Source organism: Megascapheus bottae, chromosome 32 (genome assembly GCF_031878675.1).
Source record: "Megascapheus bottae isolate mThoBot1 chromosome 32, mThoBot2.hap1, whole genome shotgun sequence".
NCBI classification, from domain to species: Eukaryota; Metazoa; Chordata; class Mammalia; order Rodentia; family Geomyidae; genus Megascapheus; species Megascapheus bottae.
In genome coordinates, this window is record NC_143540.1 from 9,036,387 (window position 1) to 9,060,665 (window position 24,279).

General features: G+C 53.8%; 1 protein-coding gene across 1 annotated transcript; it reads left to right on the plus strand.

The window, feature by feature from the left end:
* On the plus strand, window positions 1-23,724 carry Ctnnb1 (catenin beta 1). Its single transcript, XM_090323490.1, has 16 exons — window positions 1-298; window positions 19,400-19,459; window positions 19,574-19,801; window positions 19,884-20,137; window positions 20,227-20,465; window positions 20,564-20,765; window positions 20,883-21,027; window positions 21,260-21,363; window positions 21,467-21,805; window positions 21,953-22,111; window positions 22,279-22,398; window positions 22,487-22,637; window positions 22,749-22,870; window positions 23,164-23,224; window positions 23,315-23,536; window positions 23,637-23,724. Exons 2-15 carry the CDS (start codon window positions 19,447-19,449, stop codon window positions 23,524-23,526), a joined length of 2,349 nt encoding a protein of 782 aa, XP_090179616.1. The 5' UTR covers window positions 1-298; window positions 19,400-19,446; the 3' UTR covers window positions 23,527-23,536; window positions 23,637-23,724.
* Window positions 23,725-24,279: the final 555 nt, after the last annotated feature.

The following is a 24,279-nucleotide window of genomic DNA, read 5'->3' on the forward strand; positions in this document are numbered from 1 at the left end:
TTTAAGTATCTGTCGGTGGTGTGGCAGCCGCCTTCTCCCGCGTTCCGTCAGCCGTGAGGACGCGAGGGGAGGCGGAGGAGGAGGAGGAGGAGGAGGAGGAAGAGGAGGGGAGGCGGAGACGGGCCTAGGCGGCCCCTGAGGGAACCGAACGCAACGCGCAGCCCGGTCCTTCCCCCCCTTCCCTCCCGGTCCTCGAGCCCCGCTGACTCCGGCGCTCGCGGGACCCAGCCAGGCCGCGCTCGACCCGGGGCTCCTCAGGAAACCCGCTCGCCCGCCCGCGCCGCGTCCTCCCCCTGAGGTAACTCGGGGCTTCCGGAGCGAACTTCGCGGAGGGCCGGGGTGGGGTGCGGGTGTAGGGGCGGGGGAGAACCGGGCCCGGTGGACCTCGGGGCGCCCGGCGTCCGGGGGCGGGTGGGGGTGTCGGGCGACGCCCGAGACTCGAGGGCGGGGTCTGGGGCCCCCGCCGCGGGCCGCGCCGGCCCCTCGGTGGGGAGGGATGGGAGGGCGGGACGCCGGGAGGGGGGCGGCGGGGAGAGGGGTCGTCCCAAGTGCCCGGATGGGCGGCGGGGCGGGGGTGGGGATCGCCGTCCTTCGTCTCGGGGCTCGTGGGGCCGGGCCGAGTTGGGGGCTTTGGGGGTGTGCGTGGTTATTTTTTTGGGGGGGGGAGGACGAAGGGGTGATTGGGGCGTCCGCGCTTTCCCAGACGTCGGGGTTATATTATTTATTATATTTTTTTGGTGGGGGCGGGCGTGCCCTGGAAGGAAGGGGGGGGGAAACGCCACCCCTGAAGTTCCCATCTACCCCGAGGGTTGTGTCTGTGTGTGTGTGTAAAAGTGTGTCAGTGCAAGGGGGAGGGAAGTGGGGTGGGAGAGAAGAGGCCTGTGGACTTGACTGCTTTTTTACCTTTTCCAGATTTCCTCCCAAAGCGAGGTGGTAGTGGGCATATGTTTAGTTTATCTTATTTCTTAATGCTTTAAAATTGTACATCTCCTTTTAGCACCCCGGGATGAAGCAGTATGATTTGATTTAAAAATATATATATATATATATATATTTTAGCGCCCTGTGTGGAGTATGATTTTATTATTTTCTTTCAGTGTCCTGTAGGAAGGAGTTTGTGTCCAAAGCAACTTTTCAACCCCTTCTAAGAGTCAGCAAAAAAAAAAAAACCGACAGAAAACTAGACGAAACACAAAAGCTCTTTGTAAGAGTGCGGGCCGCCGGGAGGAAGCGGCAGCAAAAAAGAAAAGAAAATATGTGCTGGGGGGGGGCTTAAAAAAATGATACTAATCCCTGTGTCTTCTTGGCCCCTAGTTCTCCCACCCCACCCCACCCCCCGCCACGCAGGTGGCCTAGGCGGGCGAGTAAACTGCTGGGACCGAGTGTGTGTGTGCGGGGGGGGGGGGGGAGGTTTGTGTGGGGAGGGAGACCCTAAATAAAGGAAACGGGGGGATCCCCCCCCCCGTCTGACCCGCTAGGTCCCGTGTCTTACTACCGCAGGATTCGACGTCTGACCTGGAGAGATTGTTGTTCCGGGATGGGGGCTCCCCCCCCCTCGGGCTTAGGAACTTCTGGTAGGAAAGCCGGGCCTCGGTTCCCGGCGGTATTTTGTCTGGGGAGAGGGCTGACTCCGAGTCGCAGTTTTCTTCCCGCCGGCGAGGCCCGGATCCGGGGAGGGGAGATTCCCCCTCCTGGAAGTGGGGGGGAGCCGTCTCACTTTGTGTCTTGCAGACGTCCGCCCCCCTCCCCCCCCTTCGGGCGGCGGGCGGCTGGAATGCGGAGGTCGGCCCGCGGAAGTCGAGGAGTGGAGCTAGTGAGACGGGAGCTTTGTGTCCCTAAGAATGGAGGCTTAGACCCGACGCGGCCGGCCCGGAGGCGCGGGCCGCCTTCCCTTTGATGCGCAGTCCCGGCGAGGGCTGCCCTCTCCAAGCCGAGCGCGGTCGTCTGGAATCTAGGAAGCCATTGCTTTATTTACTTGGTTATCAGTGCGTAGTTTTAGTGCTTCATATGCTTCTGTGTTAGCGTTCTTCGTTCTAAGAAATACTAAATAGGACTTAATTTTCCTTGTATTTTAGCAGTTTTTTTTTTTTCTGTGTAGGCGATCCAGTGTTTATTTTTAAGTAAATCTGCTGTTGGGTTTGTTTTACTTTACATGTACTCCTTCAAAGTCTTAAAATTTTTACAAAAATACTCTTCCAGGTTTGTCCATTCCCGGAAGACACAATTTGATTAATTTGCACTCGCTACTCATTATTCTAACCTAGTCTTTGTTCAGAAGGCCCGGTACAAGAACAAGACCTTGAAGTGATTGCAGCAGTAACTTGAAACACTCGCAAAAGTCTATTCCATAGGATGAAAGGAAGGCGAAATCCTCCTTGGGGAGGAAATAAAAAACTGCCAGAAAGCGTAGTAGGACCCAGGGCTTAAGATTGTTGGGATGGAGCCCTAGGCCTGTGCCTTCCACAGACAAAACAGTCATTTCAACCGTTTTTGGAAAATCCATTAAAGAACAGTCACGTGGCTAAATGAAGAAAAAGAAAGGAAGAGATATGGTTGAGTACCAGGAAGGATACAAGAGATTTTTTTTTTCCCTGTGTATGTGGTACAGAGGAATCTAAGGCCCAGTCATGCTAGGCAAGCACTGTACCACTAGATCTATTTTTGAGGGGCCAGTCCTGGGGCTTGAACTCAGGGCCTGGGCTCATTGTCCATGACTTTTTTCAAGGCTGGCGCTCTACCACTCGCCACAGTGCCCACTTTAGGCTTTTACTGTGTAGGTGGCACTGAGGAATTGAATCCAGGGCTAGGTGCATGCTAGGCAAGCACTCTTACCACTACGCCAAACTCCCGGCATGTCCCCACTCTCTTTAAAAAATGGTATTTTTTATTAAGGTATTTACAGAAGGGCTACGGTTTCATAAGGCAGGTAATAAGTACGTTTCTTTTTTTGGACCCAGTCATCTCCAGATTCTCTTTCTCATCCGTGACCAGATTACATAGGCCATGTTCTGTCTATGTCACACAGTATACATACACTGGATGGTGTGTTACCTTCGTCCGCCTTTCCTCTCTCCCTTTCTGCACCTCTGCCATTAGTCTCCCTAGAAGAAGAAAAACGAGTTTAAAAAAAACCCCAAAACCTTCAAATTACTTTTTATACCAAGATTGCTGTGTAGAAACACAACATTTATCAAACTTCACCAAGCTTCCTATTATTCTGTGATAATCAGGATAAACCTTGTGAGTCTTGTCTGTATACTTGCTTTGGAGGGAAAGGAGGAGTCATTCTCGAAGGATGTGTTGAAATGTAGCATTTGGGAAAAACTTCTGGGCAGAGACCCCTAGACCCACATCTACAATCCAAAATGTGCTATGTGGCTGAACTGCCCACTTGGGGTTTAGCATAAAGAATACCAGGGAACTGGGGTGTGTGTGGCGGGAGGGGCCAGGGAGAGAGCAGATGTGCTTGGAGAGAGAAGGGTGGGCCAAGGCAGTCCTAGTCAAGGCACAGGTGTGACAATGGAAGGTGAAGGAGGGGCATTGTGCTCATACACGGGGCAGACAGACACAGTGAAAACCCCTTTGCCCAGTTACTGAGCCGATCTCATTAAGGTGAGAACGCATCTGCCTGGGCCCATGGTGAGTCATGGTGGGTGAGGAGGTGTTGAGTTTGAAGTGTAGCTGCAGTCTGGTAGTAGCTCGGCTCACTCAGAATGGACAGCACCTGAGGTGCCTTCAGACCTGAACTGGCTTCTCCCCTTTGGCTACTGGTTAATCGTGGTGCCACGGTGCCATTCTGGCACTGGGTGGTGGAGAGGCTGGTAGTGGGGCTGTAGGACAAAGTCAGGATACCTGTGTTTCACAAGGGAAGATGTGCAGTTGGTGTGGTTCTAAACTGAGTGCCCAAGCTAACTCCTCCCTCCCTCCCTCCCTCCCTCCCTCCCTCCCTCCCTCCCTCCCTGGGGGTTTACTCCCTGACTCCAGAGAAAGTTCTTTTATTTCCTCTGTTTACTTTAGAGGCTGTCTTTGTGCTTCATGCAAGACTGAGCTTGACTTGGATTGAAACGTAGATTGATCTGTTGAGGCCTGAGCTCTGCCTTTGAAGTGTGCTTGTAATCTGCTTGCTCCCTAAGGGGAAAGCCAGTGGCATTAGAAACCCTTGTGAGGGTTTAACCACTTTCCCTCCCCCTCCCCCAGTTGTGGGGCTTGAACTCAAGACCTGGACCCTGTCCTTGAGCTGCTTTTGCTCAAGACTAGCACTCTACCAGTGGAGCCACTTCTTGCTTTCTTTGTGTATTTAGTGTTGTGGAACTGAACCCAGGGTTTCTTGTTGTTAGGAAACACTCCAGCATTAGGCCAAATTAGAGGCCCTGACCACTTCTTTTGAATCTGCTCAGCTGAGAGAGGGAGATCTCAGCTGAAAGCAGGGCCGCCTGGGGCCCGGTCCCTTCCTGCCAGCTTTCCCTCCAGTGCAGGTGATCTCAGGTCTGTGTGGGATGGTGCTGTTTTTTCTTCTCTTTTTGTTTTTAGTTCCAGTGTGTTTGTGAAATGCACTTATAAATTCTTCTGAAGGAAAACCCATATTATTCCATCTCCACCCAATATTTGCAAGAGAAAATTAAGTTGGGCCATGTGATGCAGTGAAGATATGAACCTTCCTTTTGTCTTTGTTGGGTTTTTTGTTTTGTTTTTTTAAATTGTTTTAGGGTACTGAGGAATCGAACCCGGGTCTTTGTGTATGCTAGACAAGCGCTCTACCACTAGGCCAAACTCCCCGTCCCCCCCCCCCCCTTTTTTTTTAGCTGTAACAATTAGTCCGCTCATCTCTCTCCCCTGTCCTTGTGCTACTCAGGAGCCTGAAATCTAGAGGATTGAAGTTCAAAGCCAGCCTGGGCACTAAAAAGTCTGTGAGACTCTTAACCTCCAATGAACCACCAGAAAACCGAAAGTGGTGCTGTGGGTCTCAAGGGGTAGGGCTATAGCCTTGAGCAGAAGAGCTCAGGGACAACACCCAGGCCCTGAGTTCAAGTCCCACAAAAACAAATGTCAGATGATTGGGTCTGTGAGTGTAAAGTGACCATTTCGGTTTATTCAGGCACTTTGGAGATGCCTGTTATAACATCTAATAGTAAACTGGGACCTTAGGGGCATTTACCTTGAAGGAACAGGGCCCTGGATTCAGTCTCCAGCACAGCACAAACAAATACGTTTTCAATTTTTCTGAAGTCTGGGAAACACAGAACGTTTAGGAATTGAGATGGTTTGGTTAAGGATAAAGGGGACCGTCTCAAAGCATGTTTTTCCTTGAAAGTGTGGTTTTGTTTTGTTCTGTGCCAGTCCTGATGGTTGTTCTGTGGTGCTGTCCCTAAGGCGTTGTGTTTGGTTTGTTGTGTTTTGTTTTGTTACAGGACCAGTGCTCTACCACTTGAGCCACAGCTCTACTCTACTTCCAGCCTATTTTTGGTAGTTAATTGGGCTGGCCTTCAACTGAGAAATTTTTCAGCCTCCTGAGTAACTAGGATGACAGGCATGAGCCCTGCCTGGCTAGCATGTTTGAGAGAGCCTCAGAACTGGATCTGGTAAGGCAGCTAAAACGCTGCACAAATTCTGTCTCAACCTCAAATTTTACAGTTCTCTCCAAGTCATGGCCTAATTTTTTTTTTTTTTTTTTTGTCTTAGGGCTTGAATTGAGGGCCTGGCCACTAATCTTGGGCACTTTGGCTCAAGGCTAGGGCTCTACGACTTTGAGCCACAGCACCACTTCCAGCTTTTTCTGTATGTGTGGTACTTAGGAATTGCGCTTCGGGCTTTGTGCATGCTCGGCAAGAACTCTAACCATCTTGACATTTCTGAGCTCACTTGTTTATTATCAGACTAAAGCTAAAATGTCAGAGACTTAAAAATTGCTTTGGAGAGTGACATATTGCATTTTGGTGTCAGTATAATACAATCTGGTTAAATATTTCACTGTTAATAAGGTTTTTCATTCCCAGAATTTGAAAAGTTAAGTGCTTAATCTTCACACTTCATGTTAAACGATAAACGACATAAAAGGCAAACCATTAGCCAACACTGGTTTTTATAAGGCATCATCTGGACATAGTGCAGGTGACTGCAGTTGTTTTATATGATATGACACAAAATGCAAGCTCACCAGCAGAACGTCCATAAAGTATTAATTATCAGGAGCACCGCCCCCTCCTCTGTCCAATCCCCTGAGGTTTCATTGAGTTGCTCCCCTCCCTTCCCTTCCCCTTCTTTTTGAGACAAAGTTTCACTGTGCGGTTAGGCTTGACCACTTAATATATCAGCCTCCGCCTCTCCAGTGTTGGAATTACAGGCCTGGCTAAAGTTTTTCTTGGAATATTCCAGAAGCTTTCATGTTTCTGATTTCCTTTGAATTCGTTGAGGGGGAAAAAATCCTTCCATTCCCCCCTCTCCTCCAGTTGCTTTCCTGTGATGGTTTGAAGGCTGAACAGCTGGGGTGACCGCTCCCTAGTACCTTCTCTCTGTTGGTTTCTTCAGCAGAATCTTTTTCCACGACTACCCCCACGGTTTTCTTGGGATCTGGCTCTTCTCACACCGATGGTGGGTTTATAACTGGTCTCTGAGAAGAGCGACTTTTAACAGTGTTCATGTCATAAAAACCTTAGCCATGCTTAGTAAAATGTTGTATTTTAAACACTGGTAGTTGATCTGAAGTGTGAGTAAAAAAAAAAAAACAGAATTGTTAAGGTTGCTTTTTATTGATGGGAGTTGCAATAGCTGAAACAATGGTCATATGTAACATGACTCTTAAAGTGTGAGATGTTAAAGTGTGAGATGTTTAGTTCAGAATTTGAGGATGCAATTGGAAGGTGGTGGGAAGTGGGGCTGGAAGTCCACACCAAGTGAGGGGGGAGCCCAGTCTGTTTTGTGCAGAGTGACTACAGAGCTGGAACCAGCTTTATGAACTAGACGTTTGCTTTTTCAATCTGCAGTTCAGTGGTTTGGTGGCCAGGGTGTAGGAAACTTCTCTCCCTCCCCCCCTTCTCTCTCCCTCTCCTTCTCTCCCTCTCTCTCTTTCCCTCTCCCACTCTCTCTCCCTCCCTCCCTCCCTCCCCCCCTTCTCTCTCTCTCTCTCCCTCTCTCTCTCCCTCTCTCCCCCCCTCTCTCTCCCCCCTCCCCCTCCCTTTCCCCCTCCCTTTCCCCCTCCCCCTCCCTCGCGTGCTCCACACCCTCCCCCCGTGTGTCTGTCTGTCTGTTCTGTCTGTCTGTCTGTCTGTCTGTCTCTCTCTCTCTCTCTCTCTCTCTCTCTCTCTCTCTCTCTCTCTCTCTCTCTCTCCTCTCCTCTCTCTCTCTCCTCTCTCTCTCTCCTCTCTCTCTCTCTCCTCTCTCTCCTCTCTCTCCTCTCTCTCCTCTCTCTCCTCTCTCTCCTCCTCTCTCTCTCTCCTCTCTCTCTCTCTCTCTCTCTCTCTCTCTCTCTCTCTCTCTCTCTCTCTCTCTCCTGTGTCAGTCCTGGGCTTGAACTCAGGGCCTGAGCACTGTCCTTGGACTTTCTCAAGGCTAGAGCTCCACCACTTGAGCCACAGCACTACTGGCTTTTTTCTATGTATGTGGAGCCAAGAAATCGAACCCAGGACTTTGTGCATGCTAGGTAAGCACTCTTATCACTAGGCCAAACTCCCAGCCCACGTTGTCTCTCTTTTTTTTTTTTTTTTGCCAGTCCTGGGCTTGAACTCAGGGCCTGAGCACTGTCCTTGGACTTTCTCAAGGCTAGAGCTCTACCACTTGAGCCTCAGCACCACTTCCGACTTTTTTCTATGTATGTGGTACCGAGGAATCGAACCCGGGTCTTCAATGCATGCTAGGCAAGCACTTTAACCACTAGGCCAAACTCCCAGCCCACCTTGTCTCTTTTTGAAGAAGATACTTTGGCACACCCATGGATCCTTCCAAGGAGCTGGCTTCTAGTCCCCTAGAAAATGCTGTCTAACCATGGATGCCAAACAAGGTGCATTCTTCATGGTGCTATTTAGATAAAAACTAGGTACTGTGTGGAATAGCTTGCTTTAAATGTTAAGATTCATAAATCACTTGTATCATTGTGCTTAGTATTAATATTCATGTAGGGTTTTTTTGATGGGGGCAGCTCTGGAGTTTCAAACTCAACCTGCCCCCCTCCCTCAAGTCTAGTGCTCTACCACTTGAGCCACAGCTTCATTTCCAGCTTTTTGGTGGTTCATTGGAGATGAGAGTCTCACAAGCTTTCCTGCTCTAGCTGGCTTGGAACCACAGTCCTCAGATCTCAGATCTCCAGTTTCCTGAGTGGTTAGGATTGCGGATGTGAGCTGCCTGTGCCTTACCTTTGAAGGTCTTTGTTGCAGATTGCTCCTGTGTGTTACTGGCAAACATCTACCCCCCCCCCACACACACACACTTCACCCACTTAAGCCCATTGCTTTTAGAGGGGCCATCCCCACCTCATGATTTTCAGTGTTGCATGAATTCACTCCTTGTGACTTCTGGGATTCGCTCTCCTCTGAACATTCGAATACCTTGTTCCTGTGTTGTGTTTCTGGAGCCTTGTTTTTGTAGAGCTGCTTGTGAGCTAGCCCCTCCCCAGTAGATGGCACCTTCTCTGCTGCTTCTCCAGAGTCTTAAAGATCACCTAGCTCCGCCCAGAGAGAGGTGGAGCTGGTCCTTTGATCCTTACTGTGTCTTTTGATCATTCGAGGTCTTAGGGTTGATGTCATCAATGTATACCTATCATTTGTCTTTTTCTTCATTTTTTTTTTTTTCACACATCTGTAGCATGGAGGATTCCCACTGTGGTATTTCCACTCATCTTCCTAGGCTATCCTATCCCTTTTCCGCCTGGAACACTGTTGGTGCATGGTCATTATTATTTTTTATTTTTTTTATCGTGAGTCTTTCCACTGGGTCTTTTCTTTTTGTCATTATTATTTTTTTAATATCTGTTGTAACTCATGTTGATACTAGTACCCATGTAGAAGAATGAACTGTGCGTTAACTGTGAACTAACTGCAGAATGTTTATGCCAGAGGGGAGAAGTTTGCTTTGTCACAGTTACCTTTGTCAGTTCCCTTCAGCTGACTTTTGCATCAATATTATTTTTTGATAAAGAAAATAAGCATTCTTTTTTTTATATTTTTATTGTAATTAATAAAAGGGTTACATGATATTTGCCAGATAGAAAAATAAGCATTCTTCTGTCTCTCACTTCCTTGCATGTATGTGCTGGCTTCCCTTGAAACCTTGCCATCCCTAATGTAGTATTCCTCTTGTGACTACCCTCTGCCCTCTCCCCTTTAACCTCGCAGCTCTTCTTCTCATCCTTACTCTCAATTCTGCAGCTTTTAGGTTCCCTCTTCTCTTTCCCTTCCAGTGATGGCCAGGTTACAGAGCTTCCGCCCAGTTTTGTAGCACTTAGTTCAATCTATGCAGTGAGTTAAAATGACTTTTCCACTTGCTTTCTAGGCCACCCATTCTCAGCAGTTCTGTCTGTTTTCTATTCCCTCTCTCTGGCCTGTGTTAGAGTGACAGAGCTGAACTTGCAAACTTCTACTTTTTGTTTTCCACATTTACCCTCCAACTTCAAATATATAGTAAGTATATATGATTGCTGACGGTCTCCAAGTTTATTCTCTCTGGATCTTTGGATTTCTCCTGTTCTGCCATCTTCCAACGCTCTGGATGTCTTAAGATTCTCATATGGGATAAACCTCAACCAGAACTCTCGATTTCCTTTGAAGCGGTTTGTCTTGTACCCCTCTTTCCAGTTCCTTGCTTTGTACACATCAGGTGTAGAATGTGTAGGTTTTGTCTGCTTTCCCCTCACCGCATGTCCCTTTTTAACCATTTTCTTGCCATAACCCCAGGGCAGCTTCCTCTTTGTGTAGATGACATGTTCTTCTGTTCTTCTGTCCTTGTTCCTGTTCAAGGTAACATTTCACATGTGGTCCTGTTCAAAGCAGTCGTTGGTTTAACTATTTTCAAAGTACATATCCAGAAGACACTGCCCTGCTCTGGAATCGGGGGTGACAGGGGCTTAGGCTCACCCTAGAGAAGGCATCCAATCGCACTTGTTTACTTGCCTGTTCTTTTCCTCCCTCCAAGCTTCTCTTCCTGTGTTGGAGAAGCCTGATGTGAAGGCACTCTCAGAAGGTTTACCGCAGGCATCCAACATTGGCTTGTGAAGGTGGCGTCTCACCAGCAGGACGGGACTCCACGTGTCTACCTCCTCCTGGCCCCCTCTTGTTTTATACATGGCCTAATGCATTAGAATTGGTTCTTGTACCTTCACTGCTGGACTTTTCATGTTGACCATGAAGAGTGCCATCTTACTTACGCTTTTAGCCCTAACTGCCGTTCCCCTTCCGTTCCTCTTGTCTGAGGCTTCCAGGTCGTTGTATCTCACTCTTCCTTCCCCCTGTTTTGGCCTCGCCCTTATCGCCCTCCCGTTGGCTGGACTGTTGCTGTACCTGCTTTACCCATGTCCCCTTTTGTGGCATTTTTTTTCTAGAGGTTTGAATTCGCTCTAGAGAGGTGGTTTCAGAAAGCCAAAATGAGATCTGGTGACTCACACTTGAGTGATCCTTAGAAAACGCATTTCTCCCACCAGAGAAGCCTGTGCAGTCTGGCTTGTCCTTTCCATAAGCAGACCAGGCAGACCTCAAGATTCACACCTTCGTGTTCCATCCTAGGCTTGGTATGTGCTCTGTTCCCGTGCCTGGGTCTCAGCGTGAAGGCTCTGCTCCAGTGTGAGTCTCCACCCTCCCTCTCTCACACCTGTCCTGTGCTCTCATCACCATCCCATGCCCACTTTGGTGCTGGCACCTGACGGAGGCATCCATGTGGGATGAGTGACATCTACCCACCTCGTGTGTGGAGTTTATATTGCTGTGTCCTGCACACGGTAAAGAAAGAAAAAACCAATGGCCTAAAACAAAAGATAGCTGAAAACTTTGAAAGCCTATACGAGTGGAGAGTTCATGGCTAGTGTCAGGTGACTCCCTTATCCGTGTGTTTTGGGCTCTTCATGGAACAGGATTAGAGGCTGTTCCCTAAAGTTCCTATTGACAAAGTTGTCACATTTTCTTTTTCCAGTCAGTGGGGGGGCGGGGGCTTGAATTCTGGGCCTGAGTACGTTCCCTGAGCTCTTCAGTTCTAGGCTACCCTACCCCTACAGCCACAGCACCACTTCCCGTTTTGTAGTGATTGATTTGAAGAGCCTCAGGTGCTCTAGTGCCTGGAATGGCTTTGAACCTTTATCCTCAGATCTCAGCCTCCTGAGAAGCTGGGATGGCAGGTGTGTGTTTTGCAGCACTCATGTCTTCATACAGAAAGCTGTCCCACTCGAAAATCAAAATGGTTTCCCAGCCTTAATATCCTTCTCTTCCCAAATACAGGCGCCATTTCACACAGTCATGAGCCCTGTCCTTAGGATAAGGCTGTAGTCCAGTGCCACACCTTTAGTTTGCCTGGAGGGATGGAGATTGCTGGAGGGTGGGAATCTCTTGTCTTTCCTGGAGCTGAAGTTAGGTTGGGGGGGGGGGTCCCGTGTTGGCTTACTGGTCCTGTGTTGGCTTACTGGTTGGTGCTAGTCATCTGGTGTGGGCTATGTAATTTTTTTTGCCTGGAGTGACAAGAGCAACAACCAGTGTGATGTATGAAAGGTGCAATACTGGAGCCTTTTCTGTACTCTCCTCTCTGGATCACCTCGTGTTTTAAGCAGGTTTAGTCTGAATAAGAACCATTGGGAACATCTGCCTGCTTAAGGGAACCTTTGGTGAACTTGTTTGCCCAGTAAAATTTTTTGTTGTTGATCATGGGGTTTGAACTGAGATCCTAGGCACTGTCCCTAAGGGTTTTTTTGTTGTTTTGTGAGTGTGTTGTTTTGTTTTGGGGGAGGGAGTCATGGTTTGAACTCTGGGCCTGAACGCTGTCCCTGAGCTTTTCAGCTCAAGACTACCACTCTACCCCTAGAGCCCTAGTGCCACTTCTGGTTTTCTAGGGGTTCATTGGAGATAAGAGTTTCACCCCCTGGGCTGGCCTTGACCAGTGATGCACAGATCTCAGCCTCCTATTAGCTAGGATTAGAGGCGTGAGCCACTGAGCCTCACCGGTCGGTCCCTGAGCCTTTTGTGCTCAAGGCTAGTGCTTGTGCTACTTTGAGCCACAGCATCACTTCTGGTTTTTTGGTGGTTCATTGGAGATAAGAGTCTCAGGGACGGGGCCGGGAGTTTGGCCTAGTGGTTAAAGTGCTTACCTAGCATGCATGAAGACCCGGGTGGTGCTGAGGCTCAAGTGGTAGAGCTCTAGCCTTGAGAAAGTCCAAGGACAGTGCTCAGGCCCTGAGCTCAAGCCCAGGACTGGCAAAAAAAAAAAAAAAAAAAAAAAAAGAGTCTCAGGGACTTCCTGCCCAGGCTGGCTTTGAACCGTGATCCTCTAGATCTCAGCCTCTTGAGTAGCTGGGATGACAGGCGTGAGCCACCAGTGCCTGGCTCAGAAAGTTTTAAGATCATACATGTATTGGACATATTTAGATAGTGATCACAAAGGCAGTGAGCAAACAGTCTTGCTGTGGTTTTCATATAGGCTTAACTTCGTATTTCTCACACAGCCTGATTTTGAAGCTACTGATGGACAAAAACTCATGGACCTGTCTTATTAGTAAACCTCTATCTGTTCACGTTCTTCCATTTAGGCTAACTGTACTTAAGTCACTTCATTTGCCTTTGTCTTCAGTGAGAAGTATATTTAAAAATGATCGAGGCTCGTCTGCTTTCTGTTTTTGTATGAGCCTGAAGCATGGCTTTGCATTTTTAAATGACTAGAAATAGGTGTATGTGTACGTGTGCATACTGAGCTGTCTCTCAGCTTTTTTTGCTCAAGGGTAATATTCTGCCTCTTGAGCCACAGCGTCACTTTTCAGCTTTTTGGTGCTTAATTGGAGGAAAGAATTTCATGGATTTCCTTGCCCAGACTGGCATCAAACCTTGGTCTTCAGATCTCAGCTTCCTGAATACCTAGGATAACAGGCGTAAATTACCAGTACCTGGCTAAAAACAACCTTTTTTTTTTTTTTTTTGGCCAGTCCTGGGCTTGAGCTCAGCGCCTGAGCACTGTCCTTGGACTTTCTCAAGGCTAGAGCTCTACCACTTGAGCCTCAGCACCACTTCCGGCTTTTTTTCTATATATGTGGTACAGAGGAATTGAACCCCGCCGGGTCTTCCTGCTTGCTAGGCAAGCACTCTACCACTAGGCCAAACTCCCAGTCCAAGAAATCTTTTAAGATGGCGGTAATTGTTGGTTTGCAGGTATCCCTATTTTGGGCATGTCAGTATGTACTTGTGAGCAGTGTGTACACGTATGTGGGTTGGAAGACTGGCATGTTCATTCCATTCAAACACTTCACAGTTGTCTAAATTTCAGGGGTAGGGATGGGAAATAGGACCACGTGAGGGGAGCCAGCAGCTAGGCCTAGATCTGACTTTTAGTGTCACTGGGTAATTAGGCATGCCAGGGCCTTCGAGGAATATCCCCAAAAGTCATTTTTCCCAAAGAAAATGCCTACTTTCCTATTTTGCACTGTATCCTTGAGCAAGGTATTTGGCTTGGTAGTGTCCACATGTTTTTCGCAGGAAATTGGTTGTGTAGGTCATAAAGCATTTATTCTTGGGAAGCACTGTTTTTTGGCTTGTCCTCAGCATGTGAGGAACATGTAGTAGACTAAGTGACAGAAATTATCTTTTTAGGTAGGTGCAGTTTTTAATGTATCTGTGCATGTGATTCTATCCCAGGTGCATGTATTTCTGATGCTGAGCGTTCCTTTGTGTGAGGGAGGAGCCATTTCATTCTTCTGCCTGCATAGTAGCCTTACCTGCTGGGGCAGTGAAGAGGGTGGGGGGAGTGTATGGAGGGTTGAGGCCTCGCGTGTGCTGAGCATGGGTTTTAGTTTGGTTCAGATCACTTACTTCCCAGGCTTTCTAGGACACGCTGGGCTTTTATGCTGCAGTTTTAATCTGCTCTCAAGTTATCCAGGTGACTTTTGTGTGTGTGCTTGCGCATGTATGGTTTTTCTGCCCTTCAGTTTGCTCCTTTCTTTGTACTTGTGCCTTGTCCTGTCCCTGTCTTGTCTGCTCACATAAGTATGGGTGGCCCAGCTTTCCCCGCATCACTGTGGAGTGGGCCTCTCCAGCTCTCACCCGCCTTGCTCTTGGTGGATTCCTCACTCAGAACACAGGCATGGCTGGATGCAGGAGCTTGACGCCCACTTTCTGCCACTGCAGTGCCAGCCGTGTTTGAGGTACTGAAAGTCTGCTCAGTGGGTGAATCTGTAATCCATTTACTGGGTAAATTATTTTGTCTTTATTGATGGGCATTTGGGTAATTTCCCACTTTTTGTCCATAAATACTTCACTGTACATTCAGACTTGGTGTGTCATGTTTCTGTGAATATTCCTGTACTTAAGAAACTGGATATCTTAAAACTCAGCCCTGGAGCTCTAACTTGCAGCCTGGGCACTGCCCCTGAGCTGCTTTTGCTCAAGGCTCGCGTTCTACCACTTGAGCCACAGCACCACTTCCTGCCTAAATGCGTTTACTCAAAGGGCTTTTTAGATTTCTTTGACTACTTATACCAGGGGCTTCTCATGTGCTTGGCTGGTATTCTAACACCAAACCAGCCTCTAGCTGCCTCTTTGCTGGTACTTTGGAGGTAAGAGCCTTTAATTTTGCTGCTGCCCAGGCTGGCCTCAAACCTCCTATTCTCATCGCCCGAGAACCTAAGATTAAAGGCGTGGAATCATGGGTACCTGGTGTCAAAGGGGCTACATTATAGATCTGGCAAGACAAACAATTAGCCAGCTAGCTATACGTAGCAAGGATAGTAACAATAATAAATGTAAACACCTGGAAGGGCACTGGTGCCTCATGCCTACAACCCTAGCTAGGCAGGAGGCTACGATCTGAGGGTCGTGGTTCAAATCCAGCCTGGGCAGGAAAGTCCATGAGACTCTTACCTCCATTTAACCACCAGAAGACTCACCCACCCTCTCTTCTTCCCTCCCTCTTTCCCTCCCAACCTGGTTAGTGGTGGTGGTGGGGCTTGAGCACTGTCCTTGCACTTTCTCAAGGCTAGGGCTCTACCATTTGAGCCACAGCACCGCTTGTGGCTTTTTCTGTGGATGTGATACTGAGGAATGGAACCCGGGTCTAGAGGGCTAGGCGAGCACTACCAATAGGCCACACGGCGCAGCCCTTTTTTATGTCTTTGTAGAAAGCATTAACAAGGGCTTCGTGGGGTGGAGTTCTTCTGTCCCTGCAGTGCGTGCTATTTTTCTTGGGTTCTCTTTTTGCATTTTCATTTATGAAGTAGTTGTATGAAGGGTTACAATTGAGGCAGCCCAGGTTATAAGTAGAAATTGCTCCTTGTCTGGTGTCACCCCTTCCTTCCTTCCTTCTTCTCCTCCATTTCCCTTTTCCGTTCCCACCCAGCAGTTGCATGGTCGTTTGTTTGTTCTGGACGTGGCGGCCACTGAACACAATGCCGGCGTTTGCGCTGCCTTCCTCCCTCTGTGCCTGCGCCCTGTCCCACTCCCTGCGCGGGGTTTCATGAGCTGCTCTCAGAAGTTGGGCCTTTGGCGTCCTCCTCGGGTGTGTGAGCACCTGCCTTAGCCCCTGTGCTGCCTCACCTGCTTCTGTTCACTCCGCTCCCACCCAGGAGAGAGGACGCAGCATGTGCCTGGCTCTGGGCCTGGCTCTTGTGGCTTACAGCATTCGTGTTTGTGTGCCTACATTTTCCACACTGTAGCACAGGCATGCGCTGTACGTTGCAGAAGAGGGAGGGGATGGGGTTGCTGGATACGTATTCCTCACACTTGTGACTTGACAGCTTCATCGTGGATGGGGAGTGTGAAAGTGGAGATTTGAGGCAACTACATGCTGCATCATCATCATTATTATTATTTACCTGTCCTGGGGCTTGAACTCGGGGTCTGGGCACTGTCCCTGAGCTCCTTTTACTCAAGGCTAGGACTCTACCACTTGAGCCACAGTGCCACTTAGGGCTTTTTCTGTGTTTGTGGTACTGAGGAATCGAATCCAGGGCTTCATGCATGCTGGGCAGGCCCTGCACCACTAAGTCATATTCCCAGTCTGTGGTTAACCAGTGACAGTTAATGAAAATGTACATGCATGCATTTTCAGTCCCTTGCGCCCCACTCCACCCCACCCTGTCATGGGGCTTGAACTCGGGGCCTGGGCACTGTCCCTGTAAGCTCCTTTTACTCCAGGCTAGCGCTCTACTCCTTGAATCCATAGCACCATTTCCGGTTTCCTGGTGGTTAACTGGAGATAAGAATCTTATAGATTTTTTGTTCCCAGGCTGCTTTGGAACTGAGATTCTCTGATGTCAGCCTCCTGAGTAGCTGGGATTACAGGTGTGAGCCTCTGGCGCCTGGTACATTTATATATTAAATTTTACTTCATTTTTATTTTGATCCTTAAAAGACATTATGTGTTTATGATACCTTTAAAATTTAGTACTATCTGACTTTAATGCAGATAATAAATAATTGACTTTGTCCTTGTACGTATTATTGGAAAAGTGAATCGTTACCATAAACCGCCAGTATAAAACTGTGATGTTTTAACACATCATTTCATTTTTTTATGCAGCTAACTTATTCCCAGTTCCTCTCACTCCCACTTAAGAGAACCTGAGACGGAAGGTAGCCAGCCCGGAACTGGAGAAATGACCCCAGTTGTACTAAGGATTTTCCTGTTGGTTTTTGACAAGAGCCAAGGCTGGTGGTTTAAATCAGTGAGGTGAATTTCGGACAGGAGGAATATATGACTGGGATGTGGCTCCCGGGCGGCCCCTCATCCTTGTAGACTGGACGGAGCTGGAGGAGAGGCGGCCGCCCCCACATCCCGCGGCTTTGTCAGCGCGTAGCTGGTGTCCGGCACAGGGCGTTCCTGTGTTCCCGTGGGCTGCTGGCAACCTGGAAAGCTTTGTGCCTCACACTTTGGAAGCAGTCCTGGCCCACTTTGGTAGGTACTTAGGGGAAGTGTCCCCTACTTTTGAAGTGCCTTTTGTGTGTCGTTCACCAGTGTACCCTAGGACATTTTAAGCTTTGAAGGTTTCCGTTTGTTTGTAATTAGCCTTCACTTCTTCAGGTTCAGCCTTTACTTGAGTAGAGCTGGGATTTGCTTAGCTCTAGGCCCTACAACCTGGTCTTTCCAGGCTGAGAGGTGGGCTCGCGTGCCCGCCTCCTCTCTAGGCTCCGAGGGTGTTCTCAGCTGAACTGCCTCCCCGCCCTGCGCTTCGTTCCTTTGGAAAGCAGGGTGTGTTTGTGTGCAATCCGTGTCTCTGTGGGCTTTGCTGTGGAAGGTCTTTCTGGGTGATTAGTGAGGCGCTTGGTGGGCCGCCTGCCTTTGGCACGGTGAGTGATGGAATGGAGCTAGCCCGGCCCAGAGGTTCTACGTGGAGAAACTGAGGCAGAGAGCTTCCCCCTGGGACAAGGTTATGCCTTACTCTCAGGACTCTTCCTTGGTTTCTTTGGTGAATAATGGTCAGACCTTTTTTGGGGGGTGGGGGGTGGACTCTGGCTCCATCTGCAGAACAACTTACCCTATCCTTAACTTAGCGCTGAACAACATTTGCCATAGAGAGCTGCAGTGGGCGACGGGTGTGTGTGTGTGTGTGTGTGTACGTGTGTACGTGTACTGTACGTGTACTGTACGTGTACGTACACGCGCGCGCGCCTGCCTACCACATACGCATAGATTCTGTGAGTTTGGAGCATGAGCTTTTCTCCATAAAATCATTATAAATCACACTTCTCTTGCTAAGTCAGCCCACATACATAATGCCTGGCTGAAATGCTTCAGCTTGGCATCATCTGCCAGGAAATAAATCCTGGCATATTTTTCCCTTGAAGCCAGATGTGCACAGCACAAAACCTGTAGAGAATGGTGACTGTTCATTGGTTTCTCTGCCTGTTGGTATCAGCAGGAGCAAGAGTGGTTCTGTGTAGAAACAGATTTTAGGTCTGCTTTCCCAAAGGTGTGTGGGGAGCCAGAGCCCTGAACCTGTCACCGAGGTCAGCAAAACATGCAGGCTAAAGTGAAGAATCCGTGTGGAGAATTCTGGGTGCCTTAAAAATGTGGTGTGTGCAGCTCACTCTTACCCTCCCCCCACCCCCCATTGTGTGGCTTGAACTTGGCCTGGGCATCGTCCCTGAGCTCTTCAGCGCCAGGCTACTGCTCTGCCCCCTGAGCCACAGCACCACTTTGGTTTTCCAGTGGTTATTTGGAGATAAGGTCTCACGGTAAGACTAGCTTGCTAGCTTTGAACTGCAATCCTCAGATTTCAGCCTCCTGAGTAGTTAGCATTACAGGCATGAGCTGCCGTGCCAGGCCACACTCATTCTGTTGAATGAGGGATTAGACATATAATCCTGTGTTTAGAAACGGATTTTGTTTTATTTTACCAATCCTGGGGCTTGAACTCGGGCGCCTGGGCACTGACCTTGAACTTTTCTCAAGGCGAGCACTCTACCACTTGAGTCACAGCATCGCTTGCAGCTTTTATTTCTGTACATGTGGTACTGAGGAATTGAACCCAGGGCTTCCTGCATGCTAGGCTAAAACACTCCACCCCACGCCACACTCCCTGCCCCTAGAAACTGATTTTAAAATGGAACACCCCTGTCTTGCTCCTTCATTTTGCCTTGTAAGTAAACACTGAAGCTCACTACCGCCGATTCTACGCACCTTGCCCTGGGTAATGTGTAGTTGAGGGCAGTGTTCTCTGGGGTCTTTGGAGGGAGAGCCTGGAGGCCCTTCGCTCTGAGAACTCGTGTACAACCCTTCCCGCGTGGTCCTCTGTTCTCGCGAGGATTACACAGGACGGGCGGCCAGAACACAAAGTGATCTCTAGATCTTTAGGTCCTGAAGTTGCAGGAGCCGTTGACAGGGTTTGTTTGTTTGTTTGTTCATTCATTCATATCATTGTTGGCCTTTGAACAAAATCAAGAAGTTTTTATTTGTATTACAAACTTCATTCTAAGTCTAAAAATCATGGCTGGGAGCGTGGAGTGGTGGGAGAGTGCCTGGGCTCCGTTCCTGGTCCCACACCCAGGAAATAAGCCGCAAGTGGTGCTGAGGCTCCAGGGGTGGAGCTCTGGCCTTGAGGAAGTCCTGAGTTCAAGGCCAGGACTGGCAAAAAACCACCACCACCCCCGGGTAAAACCCGCGTTGGCGCCAGGACCCGGCCCCTCCTCCCCTGCCATGACAGAAGCCTCCCTCGTCCATGAGCGCCGCGGGGCCAGGACGCTCGCTGCCCGCGGCGCGGGGCTCCACCGCTTCCCGTGTTGCTTCTCTTTCTCAGGGGGTCTGAAGTTCACTGTCGGCTGTGGAGGAAGCCGCGTGAGGACAATGGCCACGCAAGGTTGGCGTCGTGGGCGGCCCCCTGCCCTCCCCTTCCCCTCCCCTGCCCTCCCCCTCCCCCCTGCAGCGGCGGGCGCGTGCGTGACCCGCGGCGCTCTGCACGCTCTGTCCGCAGCGGACCTGATGGAGCTGGACATGGCCATGGAGCCCGACCGGAAGGCGGCCGTCAGCCACTGGCAGCAGCAGTCGTACCTGGACTCGGGGATCCACTCGGGCGCCACCACCACCGCCCCGTCACTGAGTGGCAAGGGCAACCCCGAGGACGAGGACGTGGACACCTCGCAGGTCCTGTACGAGTGGGAGCAGGGCTTCTCCCAGTCCTTCACGCAGGAGCAGGTGGCGGGTGAGCGCGCGCGGGCGAAGGGTGGGTGTGCGGGAGGCGGGTGCGGTGCGTGCCGCTGGATGACGGGGTGTCCCCTCCGCAGACATCGACGGCCAGTACGCCATGACGCGCGCGCAGAGGGTCCGCGCCGCCATGTTCCCGGAGACGCTGGACGAGGGCCTGCAGATCCCGTCCACGCAGTTTGACGCCGCGCACCCCACGAACGTGCAGCGCCTGGCGGAGCCGTCGCAGATGCTGAAGCACGCGGTGGTGAACCTGATCAACTACCAGGACGACGCAGAGCTGGCCACGCGGGCCATCCCCGAGCTCACCAAGCTGCTCAACGATGAGGACCAGGTGGGCCGCGGGCCCCGGCTTCTCCCCGCCGCGGCCCCCGCCCGGCCACGCTAACGCTCCCCCGCCCCCCCCCCCCCGTGCGCCCGCAGGTGGTGGTGAACAAGGCCGCCGTGATGGTCCACCAGCTCTCCAAGAAGGAAGCGTCCAGACACGCCATCATGCGCTCCCCGCAGATGGTGTCGGCCATCGTGCGCACCATGCAGAACACGAGCGACGTGGAGACGGCGCGCTGCACGGCGGGCACGCTGCACAACCTCTCCCACCACCGCGAGGGCCTGCTGGCCATCTTCAAGTCGGGCGGCATCCCCGCCCTCGTCAAGATGCTCGGGTGAGCTGGGGCGCGGCTCGGCGGGCGGGCGGGGGCGCCAGGGACACACGGGGACCGCCCCCCGCCCGCGCTCACGCCGCCCCGGCCGCCCCCTCCAGCTCCCCCGTGGACTCCGTGCTCTTCTACGCCATCACCACGCTGCACAACCTCCTGCTGCACCAGGAAGGCGCCAAGATGGCCGTGCGCCTCGCCGGCGGCCTGCAGAAGATGGTGGCTCTGCTCAACAAGACCAACGTCAAGTTCCTGGCCATCACCACCGACTGCCTGCAGATCCTGGCCTACGGCAACCAAGAGAGCAAGGTGGCGCCGGGGCCGCGTGGCTGGGGCCGTGGCGGGCAGGACCTTGAGGGAAGGGCTGGGGTCGGGTCCGGTCCGGGTCCGGAGGCGGGGTGGCTCACGCGCACGCGCTCTCGGCAGCTGATCATCCTGGCGAGCGGGGGCCCGCAGGCGCTGGTGAACATCATGCGCACCTACACCTACGAGAAGCTGCTGTGGACCACCAGCCGCGTGCTCAAGGTGCTCTCCGTGTGCTCCAGCAACAAGCCCGCCATCGTGGAGGCGGGTACGTGCCGCGGCGCCCTGCCTCCTGAGCGGGGCTGGCCAGGGACCCCGACCACCGCGGTTCCGGGCTCTGTGGCGGTGGCTCTGCGGCTGGCGGGGTCCCGGGCTGCCCTGGCCTAGAAGGCCACGGGAGGCTCTGAGCATGCGCGAGGACGGGGCCTGCCGCGGGGAGGGGGGGGGTCCTCGGGGGTCTCCCCGGGGGCCGGGCGGTGACGCGCGTGCGTGGCCCGCAGGCGGCATGCAGGCCCTGGGGCTGCACCTGACGGACCCGAGCCAGCGCCTGGTGCAGAACTGCCTCTGGACGCTGCGCAACCTCTCGGACGCCGCCACCAAGCAGGTGAGCGGGGGGAGGGGACGCGCGGGAGGGGGCGGGGCCCAGCCAGCGGGATGGAGCCGGCGCCTGCGCCCACGCCACCAACGCCGCCCCCCGCCCCCCGCAGGAAGGCATGGAGGGCCTGCTGGGCACGCTGGTGCAGCTGCTGGGCTCGGACGACATCAACGTGGTGACGTGCGCGGCCGGCATCCTGTCCAACCTGACGTGCAACAACTACAAGAACAAGATGATGGTGTGCCAGGTGGGCGGCATCGAGGCCCTGGTGCGCACCGTGCTGCGCGCCGGCGACCGCGAGGACATCACCGAGCCCGCCATCTGCGCGCTGCGCCACCTCACCAGCCGCCACCAGGAGGCCGAGATGGCGCAGAACGCCGTGCGCCTGCACTACGGCCTGCCCGTGGTGGTGAAGCTGCTGCACCCGCCCTCGCACTGGCCGCTCATCAAGGTGCGCGGGCACCCAGCCCGCCGGGGCCGGGCCTCCCTCCCCGCCTCCTCCCTCCCCGCCTCCTCCCTCCTCCCTCCCCGCCTCCCCCCTCCCCACCTCCCTTTCCTCCCAGCTCACCCACGCCGCCCTGCCTCGTCTCCCTCGCAGGCCACGGTGGGGCTGATCCGAAACCTCGCCCTGTGCCCGGCGAACCACGCGCCGCTGCGGGAGCAGGGCGCCATTCCCCGCCTGGTGCAGCTGCTCGTGCGCGCGCACCAGGACACGCAGCGCCGCACCTCCATGGGCGGCACGCAGCAGCAGTTCGTGGTGGGTGACGTCGCGCCGCTCCTCCCCTCCGCCCCCTCCCCATCCGCCCCACGGCACACGGGTTCGGGGCTCGCTCCGCTCGATCGATTCTCCTCGCGGTCCGCGGCGGGGCGTGGGTGGGGAGGGGAGGAGGTGGTGAGGCGGCGGCGCCGTCTGTGTGTCGGCAGGAGGGGGTTCGCATGGAGGAGATCGTGGAGGGCTGCACCGGCGCGCTGCACATCCTGGCCCGCGACGTGCACAACCGCATCGTCATCCGGGGCCTCAACACCATCCCCCTGTTCGTGCAGGTGAGCTCGGGGTCCCCCCACCCCGTCTCCACCCCACCATCCCGCCCCGCCCGCCCGCCTTCCCCGCTCAGCCCTGCTCCGCCCGCAGCTGCTGTACTCGCCCATCGAGAACATCCAGAGGGTGGCGGCCGGCGTGCTGTGCGAGCTGGCGCAGGACAAGGAGGCGGCCGAGGCCATCGAGGCGGAGGGGGCCACGGCGCCGCTCACGGAGCTGCTGCACTCGAGGAACGAGGGCGTGGGTGAGGGCCTGGACCTGGACGTGGACGTGGAGGCGGGGCCGGCGCTGCGGGGCCTCCTCCACTCAGCCGCTGCTCCTCCTCCTCCCCCCTCCCCCCCCCCCCCCCCCGCAGCCACCTATGCGGCGGCCGTGCTGTTCCGCATGTCGGAGGACAAACCCCAGGACTACAAGAAGCGGCTCTCGGTGGAGCTGACCAGCTCGCTCTTCAGGACGGAGCCCATGGCCTGGAACGAGGTGAGCCGCCGCCGGGCCGGGCCCCGCCCCCCGCCAACAGGCCCCGCCCCCACCGCCGGGCCCCGCCCCTTCCGGTCAGTCATCAGCGCCCTGTCAGAGGACTCGGCCAGCTGATGCCCCCAGCAGCCCCGCTCCCAGCCGGTGTGGCGGGAGGTCGGGGAGCTGGGCCGCGCTCACTCGGCACGCGGTAGGCCCTCCTGGGCACGAGGCCTCCCGGGCTCGGGCCCTCCTGGGCGCTAGGCCCGGGTTGGCTTTGAGCCTGGCCCCCGCCGTGTGCGTTTGCCCCCGTCTAGACCGCGGACCTCGGCCTCGACATCGGAGCCCAGGGGGAGCCGCTCGGCTATCGCCAGGACGGTACGTGCGCCCCCCCTCCCCGCCCCGGGCTCCCCCGGCTCCCGCCAGGCCTGCCACGGACCCGCGTGACCCCCCACGCCCTCCCCGCAGACCCCAGCTACCGCTCCTTCCACTCGGGCGGCTATGGGCAGGACGCGCTGGGCCTGGACCCCATGCTGGAGCACGAGATGGGCGGCCACCACCCCGCCGACTACCCGGTGCCCGTGGACGGCCTGCCCGACCTGGGCCACGCGCAGGACCTCATGGACGGGCTGCCGCCGGGCGACAGCAATCAGCTGGCCTGGTTCGACACCGACCTGTAGAGCGCCCCGGGTGAGCGGGACGCGGCCCGGCGAGGGGGCGGGGCGGGGCGGCCTGGGGCTCCGCCCGCGTGGGGAAGGCGCTGATGGGTGGACGCCGTTTTCTGCCGCAGCTTCCGCAGCCCCGTCCTCCTCCGAGCAGCCCTCGCTGTCCCACACGCGGCCCACAGCCCCTCTCTCTGGACACGGCGCTCACGAGGCTTGGGGTCTCGCGTGGGCCGCGCCCTGGCCGGCCTGGAGGGCGGCTGAGCGGGTGGGTGGTGGGCTGGGGTGTCTCCAAGTGCCTGACACTAACCGAGCTGAGTTTCCCGTGGAGCCGTCGACGTCGCTGCGTGGTGGCCCTTCCGTGGAGTCCCCACGCGGAAGGTCTGCGGGCGCCGAGCGCGCGGGGACGGCCGCGCCGCGCCACGTCCGGTCCTCCCCTCCCCGCCCCGCCGTAGCTCCCCGGCTTCCGTCCCTCGGCCGGCGGCGATTAGTTTGGGTCTCGTAGTGTTCTGTGCTAGTGACGACGCCACGGCCACGCCGCGCGCCTTCCCGCGACCTCCCACGCCCGAGCCGAGCCGCCGCGCTCGGTCTCCTTTCTTTTTGTATGAAATAGACGCCCCGCGCTCCGCCCCGCTCCACCCTTGGTTCCTTTCTGCTGCGCCTCGCGAGGCAGGGCTGAGCTCGCGCGGACCGGACGAGGCCTGGGCGTCGTGGCGCGGAGGAGGCGCGCGTGGACGGTGACCAGTTGCCTTCTCTCCCCTGTTGACCCTG

Excerpts from the sequence above, each read along its gene's own strand:
- Ctnnb1 (XM_090323490.1), top strand. Across the intron at positions 21,028-21,259 it reads GCCCGCCATCGTGGAGGCGG|GCGGCATGCAGGCCCTGGGG; the intron begins GTACGTGCCGCG and ends CGTGGCCCGCAG. Across the intron at positions 22,638-22,748 it reads CTCGAGGAACGAGGGCGTGG|CCACCTATGCGGCGGCCGTG; the intron begins GTGAGGGCCTGG and ends CCCCCCCCGCAG.